The sequence below is a fragment of the Taeniopygia guttata genome, chromosome 1A (genome assembly GCF_048771995.1).
Source record: "Taeniopygia guttata chromosome 1A, bTaeGut7.mat, whole genome shotgun sequence".
Taxonomy (NCBI): domain Eukaryota; kingdom Metazoa; phylum Chordata; class Aves; order Passeriformes; family Estrildidae; genus Taeniopygia; species Taeniopygia guttata.
Genome location: NC_133025.1, coordinates 45,549,134 through 45,565,266, shown reverse-complemented (window position 1 = coordinate 45,565,266; position 16,133 = coordinate 45,549,134). Strand labels below are relative to the sequence as shown.

At 36.8% G+C, this 16,133-nt stretch overlaps 1 protein-coding gene across 3 annotated transcripts in view; it reads left to right on the top strand.

Annotated features, from left to right (window-relative positions):
• BLTP3B (bridge-like lipid transfer protein family member 3B) overlaps positions 1-11,165 on the top strand; it is a 47,389-nt gene extending 36,224 nt beyond the window's left edge. For 2 of the 3 annotated variants that reach the window (XM_012569113.5, XM_072923256.1), the window contains 5 exons: positions 730-880; positions 4,827-5,083; positions 7,256-7,364; positions 8,286-8,455; positions 9,134-11,165. In XM_012569113.5, coding sequence (XP_012424567.3) covers positions 730-880; positions 4,827-5,083; positions 7,256-7,364; positions 8,286-8,455; positions 9,134-9,259 — 813 coding nt within the window. In that variant the 3' untranslated portion in view covers positions 9,260-11,165. Of the gene's footprint in view, positions 1-729; positions 881-4,826; positions 5,084-7,255; positions 7,365-8,285; positions 8,456-9,133 lie in introns of those variants that run through there. The other variant, XM_072923257.1, reaches the window with a different exon arrangement.
• Positions 11,166-16,133: the final 4,968 nt, after the last annotated feature.

Sequence of the window (16,133 nt, the reverse complement as noted above, 5' to 3'; positions counted from 1 at the left end):
TGAATGAAACCTTAAAGCACAACTAAAGTGTCTCCTTTTAGAAGTGATTTTTCAAGTTATTAGAAAAATGAACCCAAAATAGTTGTAATGATGATGGATACACATCTTCTGATACCAAAGCTGACTTAAAACTGGCTTCTACTTATTTTCTAAAAATACTGCAACCCAGTACATAGAGAAAACTGGCTTCTACTTATTTTTTAAAATAAAATAAAAATACTGCAACCCATTGCAAAGAGAAAAAGGGCTGACTAATATTCAGATAGTCCAAGTTTCGTAGCCTGTCCTAGCTTTTTAACCTGGTCTGATTCAGTGCTGCAAGTGCTTGATTGTGCTTATGATATGCATAAAATTGAATGCAATTTCAGGAAATGTCAGATACCTGACGTTTCAGGTATCACATAGGCCATGTGCTTCTCAGTCAGAGTAATGAAGCTCTGTCTCACTTCCATGGCTTTTCTAGCCAGTTCTGAATTGGTGTCAGTGGGGTATAAATAAAAGTGTCTGTGTTTGGACAGGCTGTTGAGAAATCCATTATGAAGCCATTGTGTACAAAAAGAAGAGAATAAGAAAATGAGAAAACTTTTTGCTTCTCTGTGAGCAAGGGTTTTAGATACAAAGGGATGTTTTCCTTTTGTGGTGGAAAAGGTTTAGACATGCCTTACAAATAATAATCACTGTTAATTCATTTTATAATTTTATATTGTTATATCTTGGTTTTGTTGACAGATGTCTGTTGTGGTTTTTCAAGTATTTGGTGTTAATGGTGAAATTGACATCAGAGGAGAAGACACAGAAATATGCTTGCAGGTCCACCAAGTGATACCAAACCAACTAGGAAATATTGGTGTTCGACAATATCAGTGCAACAGAACTGTTGGTAAGAACTAACAATTCAGTGTGTTGAAATTGGGGCTGGAAACATTTGTTCTAAGTAAATAAAAATGTAAACACAGTTTTATGTTAGATTAGCATCCATTATATGCTAGTTTAGAGCTCTGACTTCTTTCTTCGTTGCCATACATTAGAAAGGAAGATTAAATTAACTATGTAGGATGATCATGTGGGTTAAAACGTGAATTGCATTGAATTCTGGTCATTAGTTTTCTTTTTTGAAAATGAAGTAAGTTGCATGCTGGTTTTGGCTGGGGTAGAATTAATTGTCTTCACAGTGACTGGTATGGGGCTATGTTTCTGGATTTTGTTTTCTGTATTAAACTGTCTTTGTCTTAAGCCATGAGTTTTATGGCTTTTACCCTTCCAGTTCTCTCCCTGATCCCACTGGTGAGGGAGTGAGTGAGAGGCTGTGTGGGGCCTGGCTGCTGGTAGGGTGGAACCACAACACATTGCACTGTGTTTATTGTTTTGTGAAGATGGAACTCCTTTTGACTCTAACAGTACTTTGCTTTATGTACCTTCCATTAAAGGAATGTTTCTTTTTTTCAAGATCAGTTTCTCTAGATTAAACGACACACATAGTTTAAACAGGCTTATAATATGTGGTTTAAGAAATTTTATTTAAATTTCCTCTGTCAGGAAATATAAGCTTTAAAGACAGACAACTGTTTTTAGTTTGCTTTGGGTTGGGTTTTTTTGGTTGTTTTGTTTTTTTGGGGAGGTTTTTTTGGTTGGTTGTTTTTGGTTTTTTTAAGCTTAATACAAAGAGTGTAGTTTCATGCCAAATATTTGCACAGCTAGATCAACTGGTGTCTTGTCAGAGCTGTTCTTGGGCATGAGTACAATATATACACACTTTGCCAGAAAAACCAAGTTCTCATGGATGAGGTGTTTTCCTCGGCATGATGTATTGGTGTGGCAGCTCATGTCACAGTCTGCTTTGCTCCCCTCTGCTAACCTTCTACATGGATTGCTGGATGTAAGCTCTGTTCCAGTATAGGGTTTCTGGGGCAAATCCCTGACACACCTGCTTCTGGTTCAGCTCCTTTCCGAGGAAATAGCTATAGCAGCTGTTGGTTGCCATCTTTTTATTCCAACTTTCTATCAGCATGGCTTTTGTTCAGGAGGTGCTTCAGCTTCAGAGGTGGTACAACCTCTGATCCTCTGGCTAAAGAATGCATTTCCTGGTAAGCTGAGCCACTGCCAGCAGCTGCTGCCTGAGCAGCTGTTGCATGATGTTGCAGTCAAGTATCTGAAGGCTACGAAAAGTTCCTGCAGGGAGGACTCATGGCTGACCTTCAGTTCATACAGCAGGCAAATTGACTTCTGGTTATCTGCCATATCCTCTGTAAAAGCCAGAGGGAGTAAATAATATGAACATGCCACCTTCCTGCTCTTGTTTGTATCTACAACTTGAGCCTCTGATAATGATAATGCTTCTCAGCTGATAATGAGAGGCTTGTGCACTGTCCAATTATTTTGTGGATAGAAGGGGTATAACATGATTAGACTCTCCAAATACTTCCTTTCTTCCAAATCTCTTCCTTTCTCTTTCTGGCACGTACCTGAATGGGTGAACAAGCAACACTTTTTTTGGGTTTTTATGCATTGCTGGTAACTATTCTGTAATGTACATCTCCCCACTGATCTTTTCTCTCCACTGTGATTTCTGTACTGTTAGGAATCTTCTGCTGCTGCTCCCTGTGTCCCATATTCATTCCTATTAGAACTAAAAGAGAAAAAGTTTGGAAAAAGCTTGAGAATCAGATCAAAAGAGACTGTTTAAAAGAGTTAATGGTAACAAAATACAACCAAAAGAATAGGTGAGAAAATGTGTACGATAATATCCCAATAAAAGCAACCTCCCTCTTCAAAACCTTTGATAAAACTTTCTCAAGTGGTGCATTAACAATTGAAACCAGTAATCTGAGGAACCATGTAATGCAGTGAATAGTCAACTTATAATTACAGTCTACAAGATGTTCTGGATGAAGATAACCATTCAAAACCTACTATACTGTTAATGCAGTAGATGTAAAAAGGGAAGAATTTGGCTAAAAGCTGGACCAAGTTGAGGTCTGCATGGTTGCTGTGTAATTCCCTGCAGGGCTGGATGTAGGACTGCAACTTTATCTGCTCTTGCCTGGCAGCAAAACCAAAAGAAGGGAGGGATGGAGTATGGCAGAGGTATTGTGGGAGGGCTGTGCTTTTACTGAGATCTTACAATGCTGAACATGCTTGTTAGAAGGCAACAGCAGTTCACAGCAGCTTCTAATTTTTTTTATGCATTTTTTACTCCATTTTCCCTTGACTCTGGCCCTTTGAGGTATCTGCAAGATAACTAAAATAGACTCAAGGCTGAGACTGGATGTATGTTCTTTTCCTCTGCTCCTTTTCTGTACTTTGGATGATACAGGCACTCTTCAGGTGCCGAAATACCTAGGACACCTACTGCTTATTTCTTTATCTGTATGTGTGGGAAGTATATGGGTCCTTGAGGGAAGCAAAGTTTCCTGAACCAGTTGCAGAGATTCATTGAACAGAATGGTCATCATTCTTCTGTCTGGAGAGTGTTCCTTCTTCTTTTGGGCTGATGGTAGTTTATTCACTTTTGCCTGGATTGAGCCTAAAAAGACAGTTGATACTTGCAGTACGGTTTTGGTTGGTTGCTTTGTTTTTGGCTTGGATTTTTGTTGTGAAGGGAAATATGAGATTTAGCACTTCTTAAACATTGGAAAGATGGAAGGATGGAGTCATGGCTGTCAGTGTTTTGGAAACATCTATTCACAGAGGTAACAAAGGGAGAGATTCTGGTTCATAGTAGAGGCTGAAGATTCCCATGTACATCTTGCCATTGGTATTTGTTGGCCCAGATCGACAGTGTGTCCATCTACCCTGACTCTAGTGCCAGTAGATAAGTGTACAAGTCCTGACTCTGCTGCTGTGCCACATCATCCATGAACTGGCACACTATACAGGAAGAGGAACCCAATTAATGTACATATAGGAAAGCAAATCAATTACAATGTCAGGCTGCTGTAGCTCTAGGCGCTGTCTGTTGCATGATGAATGAACATAAGTCAGTTGATTTTTCTTGAGTTTCTTTCTTGAGGTATCTTTCAACTTTCAGTGCTTGGTTTTTCTGTTACTGTGATTGTGCTTCTTGTAATAGAGATAATTTCTGTAGGTCAGCCATCACAGTGATGACATGACAATCCCATGGGGTAGATAAAAACCATATAACCATTTTATATAAAAAATGGTTACTGCTCACTGACCCCTCCCCCCCAATCTGCTTACCTTAAATTTTAGTTTACTTTAGTTTAGTTTATTATGATTTTTAGAACTTTTTAGGTTGAATGTTGCAATTGTCCTTACTGATTAAAGATACTGAAATTAGCAAGAAAATGCCAGAGTTTTTTCAACATTCAAGTCTATTGCCACTCAAGTAATGCATATGTGGTCATACTTTCTATCTTACTGCATTGCTGTTTATGGTTCCTAAGTCAGGAAGTTCAGCCTTTCCAAGAAAATATCTGCTCTCCTGAGAGAGTGAAGTGACTTTAATGTTTTTCTGAATTGAAATTTAATGACTTAGTGGAAACGTATGCAAAGTAATTGGTTATCCATCGTCAAGGCACCAAGGAAACAATTTTTTTTGTGTGCATGGTGATACTTCTCCATTGTCTTTTCTCTTGCCACAGTGAGGTACTAGCCCTTATATGTACTCTTTATTTTTGTACTTTGAAGTGCTATACTTAGAAATTTGCTCTGAAGTTCTGTATTTGCAACACTGCCTTTTATGAATAGTAGTACTATGGTACTTCTTGGACAATCAGTTGGACAATAGTGGTGGAAATAATTACAACATAATTGATTTTCAGTACACTGAAAAATTTTAATGCAAATTTGTTTTCTTTTTGCAACAGGTTCTGACTGTAAATCTGTGGCTGGACCTGTTAATTCATCACCTGAGATTAGTCTGAGATGGGAAAGCGGGCCTAGTGCTATTGTACATTCCCTGCTAGCTGTAAAAAATGGGTTTCTTCAGTGTCATGTGGAGAACTTCAGTGCTGAATTTCTAACATCTTCTCTCACAAACATTCAACATTTTCTAGAAGATGAAACTGTCGCAGAAGTGATGCCTATGAAGATAAAAGTTTCCAATGCAAGGATTAATTTAAAAGTATGTTAACAATGAGATATTTGGCTGCTCTAAAAAAAATGTGTTCTTGTTTCTTTGATGATAAACTACTAATCTGGATACAGTTAACTTCAAAGAAACTGCTATCATACTCTGAAAGGTCTTTAGATAACACTGAAACAATTTTAAAATCCATAGATTTGGTTAGCTCTGTGGTATGCCTGGAGGGGAATTTTCTGCATGAACAAGCTATTTGTATGAATTAATATTTTATACTTTTCCCCCCTCTCCCAAGTCTTTCTTGTAGAGTAACGGTGTTGAGAATTTGATATGTAAAGTTCTAGAGGCACAGTGCAGGTTTTTCTGGTTAGGCTTTTTTGCTTAGCGAACGATAGGATTTTCTAATTACAAACCACGTATTTTGAAGGTTATTTCTCTCTCCTAGTTGGAGAGTAGTTCTTGCAATGAAAGTTCTGTACAAGATAAGGAGAAAGGTTATGGAATTCCAGTACAAAAAATTTCACTTGAACACAACCCACATTTCATGTTCTTCTCTACCTAGAAACAGATACTGAACAGTGCAAGCGTTTTTCAGCACATATCTTATAATAGTAACATTAAGAGGACACTTCTGCTCTCACCATCTTCTTTAAATGTCTGAAAGAAAGTCTCCTAGGGGACTTTCTTTCAGACATTTAAAGAAGATGGTGAGTTCTGTGCTGCACAACCACTGAATATAAAGATAAGGACACTTTTTTGAGGGGTGTAGAACCACAGAAAAACAAACAAACATAAAGATAATTATTACACTGCTTTGGACAGTAATAATCACCCATACAAACTTTGAACAAGGTAAGGATTGGAAGAGTAGCTTCAGTTCTACATCTGGGGCTAAGGTCTTGATTCTGCCAAGATCATTATTAACTGGAAAGGCAATTGTCTTGTGTTCTACTCAAAATGCGTCAGTATTCCTTCCCTCAGTGATACAGCCCTTCCATCCCCTGAGGATCTTTGGACACTCTTGGAGCTGTTTCTCCTCTACAGGATTAGCACAAGCATTTTCTGTAAGAGCTGTGAACCTTCTCCTCAGATTTCAGTGGATCACAAACATGAATGCCCAAATGCAAATAGCAAAATCTTTACACATAGCCACATGCATTTAAAACCAGGATGGTGCTGGTTTATTGGCAAGAAGGCAAACTTAAGCAAAATGTTCTTGAGAAAGTAGCTGCTTGAGATGGGGAATATAAAATAATAAACTGGCAACAAGATTCTACTTGGCAGCAAAAGCACCCAAGTGCTCACTCAGCAGTGCACACAAGTCATGGTGAAGTTACTCATGATGGTTGACAAACTGCAGATTTGACATAGAGATGATTCATTTCTATAGGGTTGTTGGGTATTACAGAGTAGAAGATATGGTTCAAATGTGTGCTGCATTGCCTATTCAAATGCAGTATGTTCTTTTATTTCTTCTGCATGAGACTTCATGCAGTGTTTTTCATGGCAGGAGAGGAATGTGAGAAAGATTGTTATTGTTTGATTTTTCTGCTGCAATTTTAATGCTGATTCGAGAAGATTTGGAAGCTATATCTCAACAGCTTTCTTGGTATACATTTAATGCTGATATGTATAGTTTCTGATGATACTGGCTGTGTTATTCTATTTGACAGGCTTAATGAACTATAAAGACTTCTTGGGGAGACCCCCAAAGAAGTAATTTGTGAAGTTTCTCTTCTGTTAAATACAGTAGTATAAGTAAACTGCAGCTGGTGTCATCCCAAACTAAATTCTGAAAAGACAAAATCTGCTCAAGAATAATTGCTATACCCATTCAATCTTTAAATAGTTCAAGGGAAAATCAGACACTATATAGCACAGGCTTCTTATCTGTGACTCTGCTCCTGAGCTAACAAATGTCTTGAGTTGGGGTATAATCTTATTGAGATTTCTGTAAAAACACTTTGAAGTATTTTAGTTGGACTGTATATTGAGTTCAGCAGACTTACTCCAGAGATAATTTTGAGCCTTTAAAACTAACCCTGGGGGAAAAAAAAAAAGGGAACCAAAGTTGAGTGGAGATTGCATTGGAAAATTCTGCTCTGAAACATTCCCTTTTAAGTTTCATTAAATGTGTTTATGTTTAAATAAGCATCCTAATTATCTATTTTGATTTCCTTGTAAACTCATTTTTTTATTATGTGTCTTTTTTAGGATGACAGTCCACGCGAAAATCTTAAGGCATCTGAGCTGGTTCCCATAAAACTGCATATTGACATACTCTGGATAGAAAGAAATGATGATGGCACTTTTCTCATTAGAGGTTTGTATGTTGCTGCACCTTGATATCTCAATTCAATAATCCTCTTGTTTTTTCCTTTGTGCATGCTTGTGACTAATTATGAAAAGATAACTGGTGATAATTTGTGTAAGCTATGTTGCCATATGCCATAATTCTAAGTGTAGTCACAAAAAGGAAGATTACCTTTTTGAACAGTGTATTGGCTGTGAAAATCCACAGTTGAATCAACCTGGAAGAAATAAAAAATATGCTTATAATCTCATCAGGATATGCTTCATCAATGCATATCACTTCATCTTGATAAGTTCAGGGTTCCTTTTTTGCTACAAAGCAAACAAAAAATTGCAGATTTCCAAAAAATACAGATTTCCAAGATGGTTGCTGTCTTTTGTTGTTTTGTGTTGCAGGTAGTAGTAGAAACTACTATAAAACTATGACACTGACTTCTTCCCTTGATGTACAACAGTATATTTTAACAGGTGTTATATAGTGTACTTCAGTTACAAATGCTAGAAAGTTTCTTTAATGCCAAGTAATTAAGGTTTTTTTCTAATTTAAAAATTTGATTCTGCAGGTTTATCTCACTGTATCTTTAAATGTAAATGCCATCTTCAGAGAGACCTGGAGACAGTATGTTAATAGCAATATTATAAGTTCTCAAATTTCTGATTATTCAGAGTGCATATTCTGTGGTGATGATATAGGTTGTTATAAAAATGTGTTTATTTTCTTCAGGCTGGAAGTTACATATTGTTTCTTTCTTCATCTAAAATCTTAGGAGTTTTAATTAAATTTTATTCTTAATTTTGACTTTGAGAGGCAAATAATGATGTACTTAATATTATAAGTATATTTGTTTTAGGTGGGTTTAATTTTGTACTGATAAGAATAAAGCTTAAAATTTTTTTGACAAAAGCCCTGCACACTATTTCTTTAATACAGACAATCAAAAAGTAAATGATGTGTCAAAGATGAAGAATTCAAGCAACATGTTGCAGCAAGCAGTGGGTTCTGTTGAACGTAAAACACAAGACCAAGCCACGCAAACTACTTGGGAAACACCCCGACTTTCTAAATCAAGCAGGGATTCATCTGACTTCCTTAAAAATGAGGTATAAAGAACTCATTTTGTCTTCACCTTGCCCCCTCAAAATTAGGTTGCAATCATTATTAATCCTAATTGTAAGGCTGTGATACACTTCTGTTCAGAAATCTGTTTGAGATGGAAAATACGTTTTGTGGATATTATGGTGTGGTTCAGCAATTTAACAGTGCTTTCTAAATAGTGTAATAATACACTGCACACTGACTCTCTTCCTTTATGTCAGAGGGAATTTTATGAGGGACTTTTCTTCTCCCCATCTCCCTCATTCCTGTACAACACAGCTGCCAAAGACAAGGGACTTAGCTATTTGGTCAGATCCATACTGATCTATCAGTCATACCCAGATTTTGAATGGATGATGACAGAACCCACACATTAATTTGGCTGATTTTCTCACTGGGTAAGAATCTGGTCCTAGAGCTCAGAAACTTGGGTCACTTCCATTCCACTCCAGAATGGAAATGGCATAGCTGAAACACTGGCTATCCCACCTTTTGAGCTAATTGCATAAACTCTCTCCATGTCCTACGCTCACTGAATGAGAATCAGTTGCAATTGACTCAGCCTCAGCAAACCTCCGCCCAGCAGTGAATGGGAGCATTTGGTTTTTTAAAAGTTACTGAAGTGGAAAAAGTCATCAGTATGGAGTTATACTAATAGCTCTTTTCTAACCTGTTCATTTCAGCTTACTGAAGAAAATGAATGTCTCAAACAGGAACTAGCCAAAGCCAAAATGGCTCTTGCTGAGGTCCAAATGGAAAAAGATGCCCTGCTTCATCGCATGAAGAAGATGAATGTTGATCATCAGTAGGACACGTTCTGTTGGTACAAAGCATCATCATCATAACTGCAGGTGGTGGTGGCACCTAAAATACTGTCTGCAAATCACTTGAAAATGTGGAGGTTTTTTGGCTTACAGACAAAGTTTTATCATTACAAAAAAAAATGTTTGTGAACCAGGTACTCTTCTGAAATTTTCATTAAACATTGTAACTTTTCTCAGCCCATTTTAAACTGAAATTACTTTGGAGAAATCAGTTTATACTGTTCTTTATGAATTTACAGAGGAAAATATCATATAATCTAATTTTAATATTATCAAAGGAAATGTTATTTTTAAAATGTTTTCTAAAAAGTGGATGGTTCAGCAATGAAAGAAGGTGCCTGGGTACATAACAGACTCCATGTACCATGCCTCACTTACAAGGTTTACCTCTCTTTCTAAGGTTATGTTATTTGATTGTTGCCAGAAGATATCTATAGAAGAGGTTACATTTGCACTATGATGACACAGGCTAGATCCTCTAGAATATTATATACTGAAAATTAAAATACCAGCCCTAAACTGACCCTACATTCAGTGTAATTTGCCCCGAGAGGATTTTAAGTATAATCCTCTGGTGCTATAGAGTTCCATATATCTTTCCATATGCACTCCTAAAATAAAACAGTAAATGCTGGAGAATTTAAATAAGAGGGCATACTTCTGGGCTTTCCTTCTGCTTGAAGGTCCACTGTATCTGTACAGCTGATGTAATTTAGACATTCACACTTTATTTTTCCTTTCTCTGTGAAGAGGATATAGCCCTGGTATAGGATCTGGCCCTTTGTGACAGGTGAGCTTTGAGCCATTTTGCATGCATGTCTGATTCCTGCACAACTCATCAGACATGCCCAAGGATTTGGTTCAATATGTTTAAATAAATAATGTCAGTGCTTGTGAGGGGGGAAATCCTACTGGGATTCATTAGTTGTATATTGCTCTTTTTTTTTGATAAAAAAGCTGTACAGAATCACTTAATTACCCAAAGAAATCATAAAATTACATGAAATGTAATTATAAATTTTAAATTATGGGTGATTTGTACAAATTGAACAATAATTTTCAGCTAAAAACTGGTACAGATGAATAAGTGAAAAAGCACAACACCATAAAATAGAGACTGTAAGAGTGTGCTTCTAAACAATTTAGGAAACAATGTACAAAACCATACATGCCTGTAAGAGATTGTCTTTGCTGGAAGTAAAACTGTATAAATAATTTAGCTAGTGACCTTGAATCTGACAAATGAAAATCTTTTAATTGCTACCACAATTGTTTCTGCTCCATGGGATGTTGGAGGGAAGTTCTATTTGTAGATAAGCAAACAAATCTCAAAAAGTATTTAGTATCCTGTGGTTTGACTTTGCATACTCAGGTTGTCAAACCAGTTTTAATTAAATTGTTTTCATTAAAACTTTTTGGAGGACACATCATTTGCACTGCTGGAAATGGTTACTGAAAGTGTGTAAATTTTAACAAAGAACTCTGTGGAAGAACTGGTTCAGGCACTGCCATATAAAACCCTAGTTGAAACTTTTCTTAATTCCCATGGAAATTTTAATTTTATTATTCTGAATTAGATGAAAAAATATACAAACAATGTTTCTATCAGAGAAATTAAATACTTGTATTTGAATAGTTATATAAGACAACACAGTATTAAGTACGAGTGGTGCAATTTCACATAAATATAATGTCAGATTCAGGGGAGGATTTCTCCTTTGGTTTAACTCTGGTTGGTACTATTAAAATAATTCTTATTTGGTTTATCCTTGCCAAGATCTAGTTGGAATTATTTTGAAGAAGGAATGTATAGAGTGCTTAGTAGCATGTTGCTAGAATATTACATTGAGAATTATCTAATTTTTAAAAAGAAATAAATAGCAATATCAAATGTCTGGGTCTTTTTTACTGCATAAACTAAAACTTGCTTGTTTTGAGAAAAACCAATTGCAAACCAAATCCAAAATAACAGCCCAAACCAGCCTTTTTCAGTACAGTTTCTGAAATTCAGGGTATCACTTCCTAGCACTTATAACTGGATACATTTCTACTTCATGGCCATTGTACAGTATTGAACATCACCTGTGGACAGTTCAGAGGAGATGAGTGTGCTTGGTTGTGAGCTTGACAATACTGAGTGTGATAGTACAGTGTCATTCTGAAATGTGTTTTACTATTGAAAAAACTGCAGAGAGAAAGTTAATTTATCAATGTTTGAAAGTACGAAGTTAAACTAAGCTCTAATAGGTTATACTAAACATAATTACAAAAAGCCTCAGAATTTTTTAAAAAAAAAAAAAAAGGCTTAAAGGCTTAATTCATCCTCAAGGCTCTGTTGGTGTTCATAACCTCCTAGACAGGAAATTTGTACTATCAGTAGAGCCTCTTGCTTTTATTCTGCAAATACCTAAATGGAAGATAGTTTGGAGAACTTAATTGTATATAGAAAACTGACTCCAGAAGTCTGGTAGGAAAACTGTTACCATGTTTTGTTCTACATTTTCTATGGAAATTTTAACTGGTCTACAGTTTAGCCTAACACTCTTCATCTTGTTTGGAAGTGCTGGTTTAATATCTAATGAAGCTTTCACATCAGCTCACCTGAAAGAGGCTTTCTTTCTCAGGCTTGGTCACTGAATCTTTCTGGCATGTGCTGTTCCAGTTCTCACTGCAATTCTAACTTGGTTGGTAAGCACCAGTTTTAAATCAAAATTTTGTGGCCTTACAGTATTACTTATAAAATGTCTAGTAAAGAGGGAGTTTTGCAGAGATCATACCTGCTTGGGTCCCATCTACCCAAGTCCTTTATTTCCCAGTTCCATTAGCCATGTTCTGTTTGCACACTGTCTCACTTGGGAATTTATTTGGATGTCTTAATCTGGGATCACAAATGATCTCTAAAGGATAACTGCCATCTGCAGAACATTTCCTATGTCTGCCATGATAATGGTTACCTTTAGTCAAAATAATTTTATAATAAATGCAAGGATAATGTGATAATAAACTTCACTTGTATCAAGCATCTACAATTCCAAGAGTACTGAATGTATGTAAGTATTCCAGAAGCAAACTCCCTGCAGTGACCAGATTGCAGGTAATGATGGACACAATGATTTCTATATAATATAATGTGCTTGCATTGGTCTAGTTCTTAAAACATTCATCACAAAATGCTTCAAGTGGACTTTCAGCTCACTGTTGTCATCTGCACATTTTAGAGAGTACATCAGATTCCAATTCAGCTGTTCGTATAAGTTAATGTCTTTTTCTCTACTGTAGAAACAGACCATCACCTTGCTGATATGTTAAATACCAATGAAATTGCGGGTATTTGCTGTGAAATTCATTAATTCACTCCTCCCAATAGGGAAATTTTTTTTTTGACAGCTCTGCAATACAACCTTATATTTTTTAAATTCCAACCCATGCCACTTCACTTTTGCTGACTGGCTTTTGAATAGCAGCCCCGATTCCTGTGCCTCATTGTGAACCCAGTGGCAGGCTCTGCAGTGCTGAAGCACAGCTCTTGTGCTGAGCGTGGCTCCCAGTGGTGCAGCACCAAGCAGCGTGCTCAGCTCACTCGGCTGAGTTCCCTGGCAGTGACCTCCTCATCTTAGTAACAGCAGGAAACCTAAGAGCACAAGCAACACCAAGATCGTGCTAATTGGCGTTAAGGGATGCAAAACTTGGACAGGAATAGTGGTCTTTGCTGGAGGAACAAAGTTTTGTTTCTCAATAAAATTAGGGAAAAGCATAAAAATTGCTGGTAAACAAAAGCTGTGTAGTTACAGTTGTTTACAGTTTTAGGTATTTTTAGCATGCTTATATAAAAACTTAATTAAAATTGTTCTGCTTTTAGTTTGTAGAAGATATTTTTGAACACTTTAATATTTCAAGAACTTTTTTGCAACTCTCAGCTTCTCAAATGCTATAGAATGTCTTGCAAGTATGTGTCATGCTACTTGCCAGCTGAAACAAGTTGCAGGAATTAAAACTAAACTCTAGATAGCCTGTGTTCTCTCCCAAAATAAGGGGTAACTTCTGCATCCCAATGAGATGAGTATTTCATATTGCTAGCTATTTAATGGGTAGATAATAACTTTTTTAAAAGGACCTTTTTGTTGTTTTGTCTGCCATTGCCCAAACCACCCCTAAACAGTTACATTAAAGTATCTGTATTTTATTATTCACTGTCTCCTGCCTTTTTTTTTGTTGCCATCACTCATTTTAGTATGAGTGGAAGTGGAATATATGTATGTCCTAAAGCTTTCTGCCATGTAATCTCAGTATTAAATCTTAATGTTGTCTTAACAATCTCTGAGAACATTATTTTGGAAGTAAAAATAAGATGCACTTAGGCTGTATCTTCTTTGAGGGTAAGATGGCAGTGTGTGGAGCATATTGCAAGAACTGGTTAATGCAGTTTTCCTAGGACAGAAACCACCGTGATTTAATTTGAGTTAGATAATTGGTAAGTACTTTAAGCATTTGACAGAGAGATGGACAAAAGAGTGCTTCCAAAGCGGTAGTCTGAGGCAGTAAGTGCTGAATAAAGAGGCAGCCTCTACGCAACCTATCTGTGGAACAAATCTGCAACCCTCATTTCACCCCTACCACTGCCAGAAACAACTTCTGTCAGTGTGATTAAATTGTTCTGGTGAAGTGGCGGATTTGAGCGCTGGGACACGGTTTTGCGGTGGGAATTGCGCGTTGCAGTCCATGAGGACGAGTGTCCTGGCGCTCAGAGCAGCCGCGCTCCGCTGAGGGCCTTTCGGCTGCGCAGCGCCGCCGCCAGGGGGCAGAGCGGGAGCCGCCGCGCCGCGAAGGGACAGCCGGGAGTTCCTGCAGCTAAGCATGCTCCATTTCACAGCGCGGCTTTAAATCGGGGCTGTCTTGCTGTCAAATTTAGGTAACTTGGCTTTGTTTCTACTGCCTTCTTTATGGCATGTGTTATTCTCTTTAAGTAAATCACATGAACTGCCTGAACAGTGTCAGAAGAAAGATATTCTTCCTCCTTTTAGCTATAAATAAATTGCACAAACTTATTTTTCTACACATTGTCCCTTTATGGTAGGATTTTTAACAGATTTGTTGTGCTTCATCATTATCTCTTAGAAGTGTAGAATAAATTTTTCTGTTTTTCCTATCATTGTCTATATGAAAAGCTCCACCTTGATATTAACAATTTATTTGTTCATTTTCCTCACAAACTAGAAACCCCCCTTGTTTTTAATAAAAGGAACATATAGAGGTTTTATGTGTTTCTTTGGGAATAACTAAATGTAATCCTTTACAAATGCTTACCTTATGCACCTTCGCCAGATGGTAATCTAACATGACAGTTTATATTAACACCATAGTGTGTGGTAAGTGATCTGAAGTTATTCCTTTTTATATCCTGTTTGGCTATTCAAAAACTTACAGGCAGAATGACTAAGCAGAGAGAAAAGCAATTTATATAAAATTTACTGTAGGAATGGGTTGCTTTATTTTTGTCCAATACAGAAAATAGCATAGAAAGCAGCTGTCTCTTCATTCCTCTGGAATCTTAATGTAGTTTTTTCCTTCCACTTATTTTTAATTCTAATAAGAGTCTGCAACTCAGGATAGGTACAATGGAGAGTTTTTTAAGATGTCATCCTGAAGTGCCAATATTAGAACGTGTTGCAGAACATGACAATATACTGGACACCAGCAAAATCACAGTTGCTTACCTGAACTGAGTTTTATGTAGAAATGAAGCTTCTCTGGTCCAACTTAGCAGGACAATAGCAGGAAGTTTCCTGAAAAATCACTTCAGTCTAAACATGAGATTTGCTATTGTGTAGTATTCGCCAAAAAAATACATCTATTTACAGACTTTTTGAGTTTGTGTGTGTGTGTTTGTGTGTGTTTATATTTGAAAGTATTTATACCACAGCTTTCTTAAAGAATTATAACAAGTATGTCACCCCCAGCATTTAATTTCCCATCCAGAAGAAATGTAAGAAATATAGCAAATTGCAAACAATCATTGAGAAATTCTTTAAAGCAGTATCAGAGCTATTTGCTTTAACTGGGTCCTAAATCCTTCCAAATCCCTAACAGCTGGCAATGTAACTCATGGAAGCTACAAGTTAAGTTTCAAACTTATGCTCATCTGAAGATATATCTGAGGGGGGTCATGACCTGAATGCTGTTCTTAAACCTTCCTTTGCTATTATCAGAAGCATTCTCTGTTTATGCAGCAGGAAAGAATTCCTTCAAAGTCATAATACTAAGAAGATTTTTTAAAAGACTCCTTGAAATGGGACTTGACAAAATACTTCAGCAGGCAAAGGCAACCTAGAGTTAATCTCTTTTGCCTTTTCATTATTCAAAACATGTCTCTTATTTAGCTACTGTAAGTCAAGGAGGAAAAAGGGAGAGTGTTTGAAATAAGCATAGGGAAAACAACACATTAGAAAACACTCTGAGCACCTTATTCATGAAAACATGTTCCTATGTGGCTGAATATGTCATCCTTAATGTCAGTGTGGCAGCCTTTAAATCCACAGCTGCTGGAATCAAAAGGAATATTTTTACTCAGCAGCAAATAGTAATGTATAGGCAGTAACAGATTTATTTTTTTCTTCTCCATCTGGTGATAAAACTCATATATGGAGCAACATCCTACTGCATGTGTTAGCTGGATACTAACTGACAAACACTGTCATAATCTCCCACTTTGCTGATGCCCTTTCATTTTAAGGACCCTTTGAAACTTCTTATGCCAATAAGGAGACCCATCGAGTGGGATTTATGAATAAGAGGAAATTTAGATATCAGATACTCAGTGTCCAATCTCATCCACTCTACCATTTCTGATATCCACTGGAGA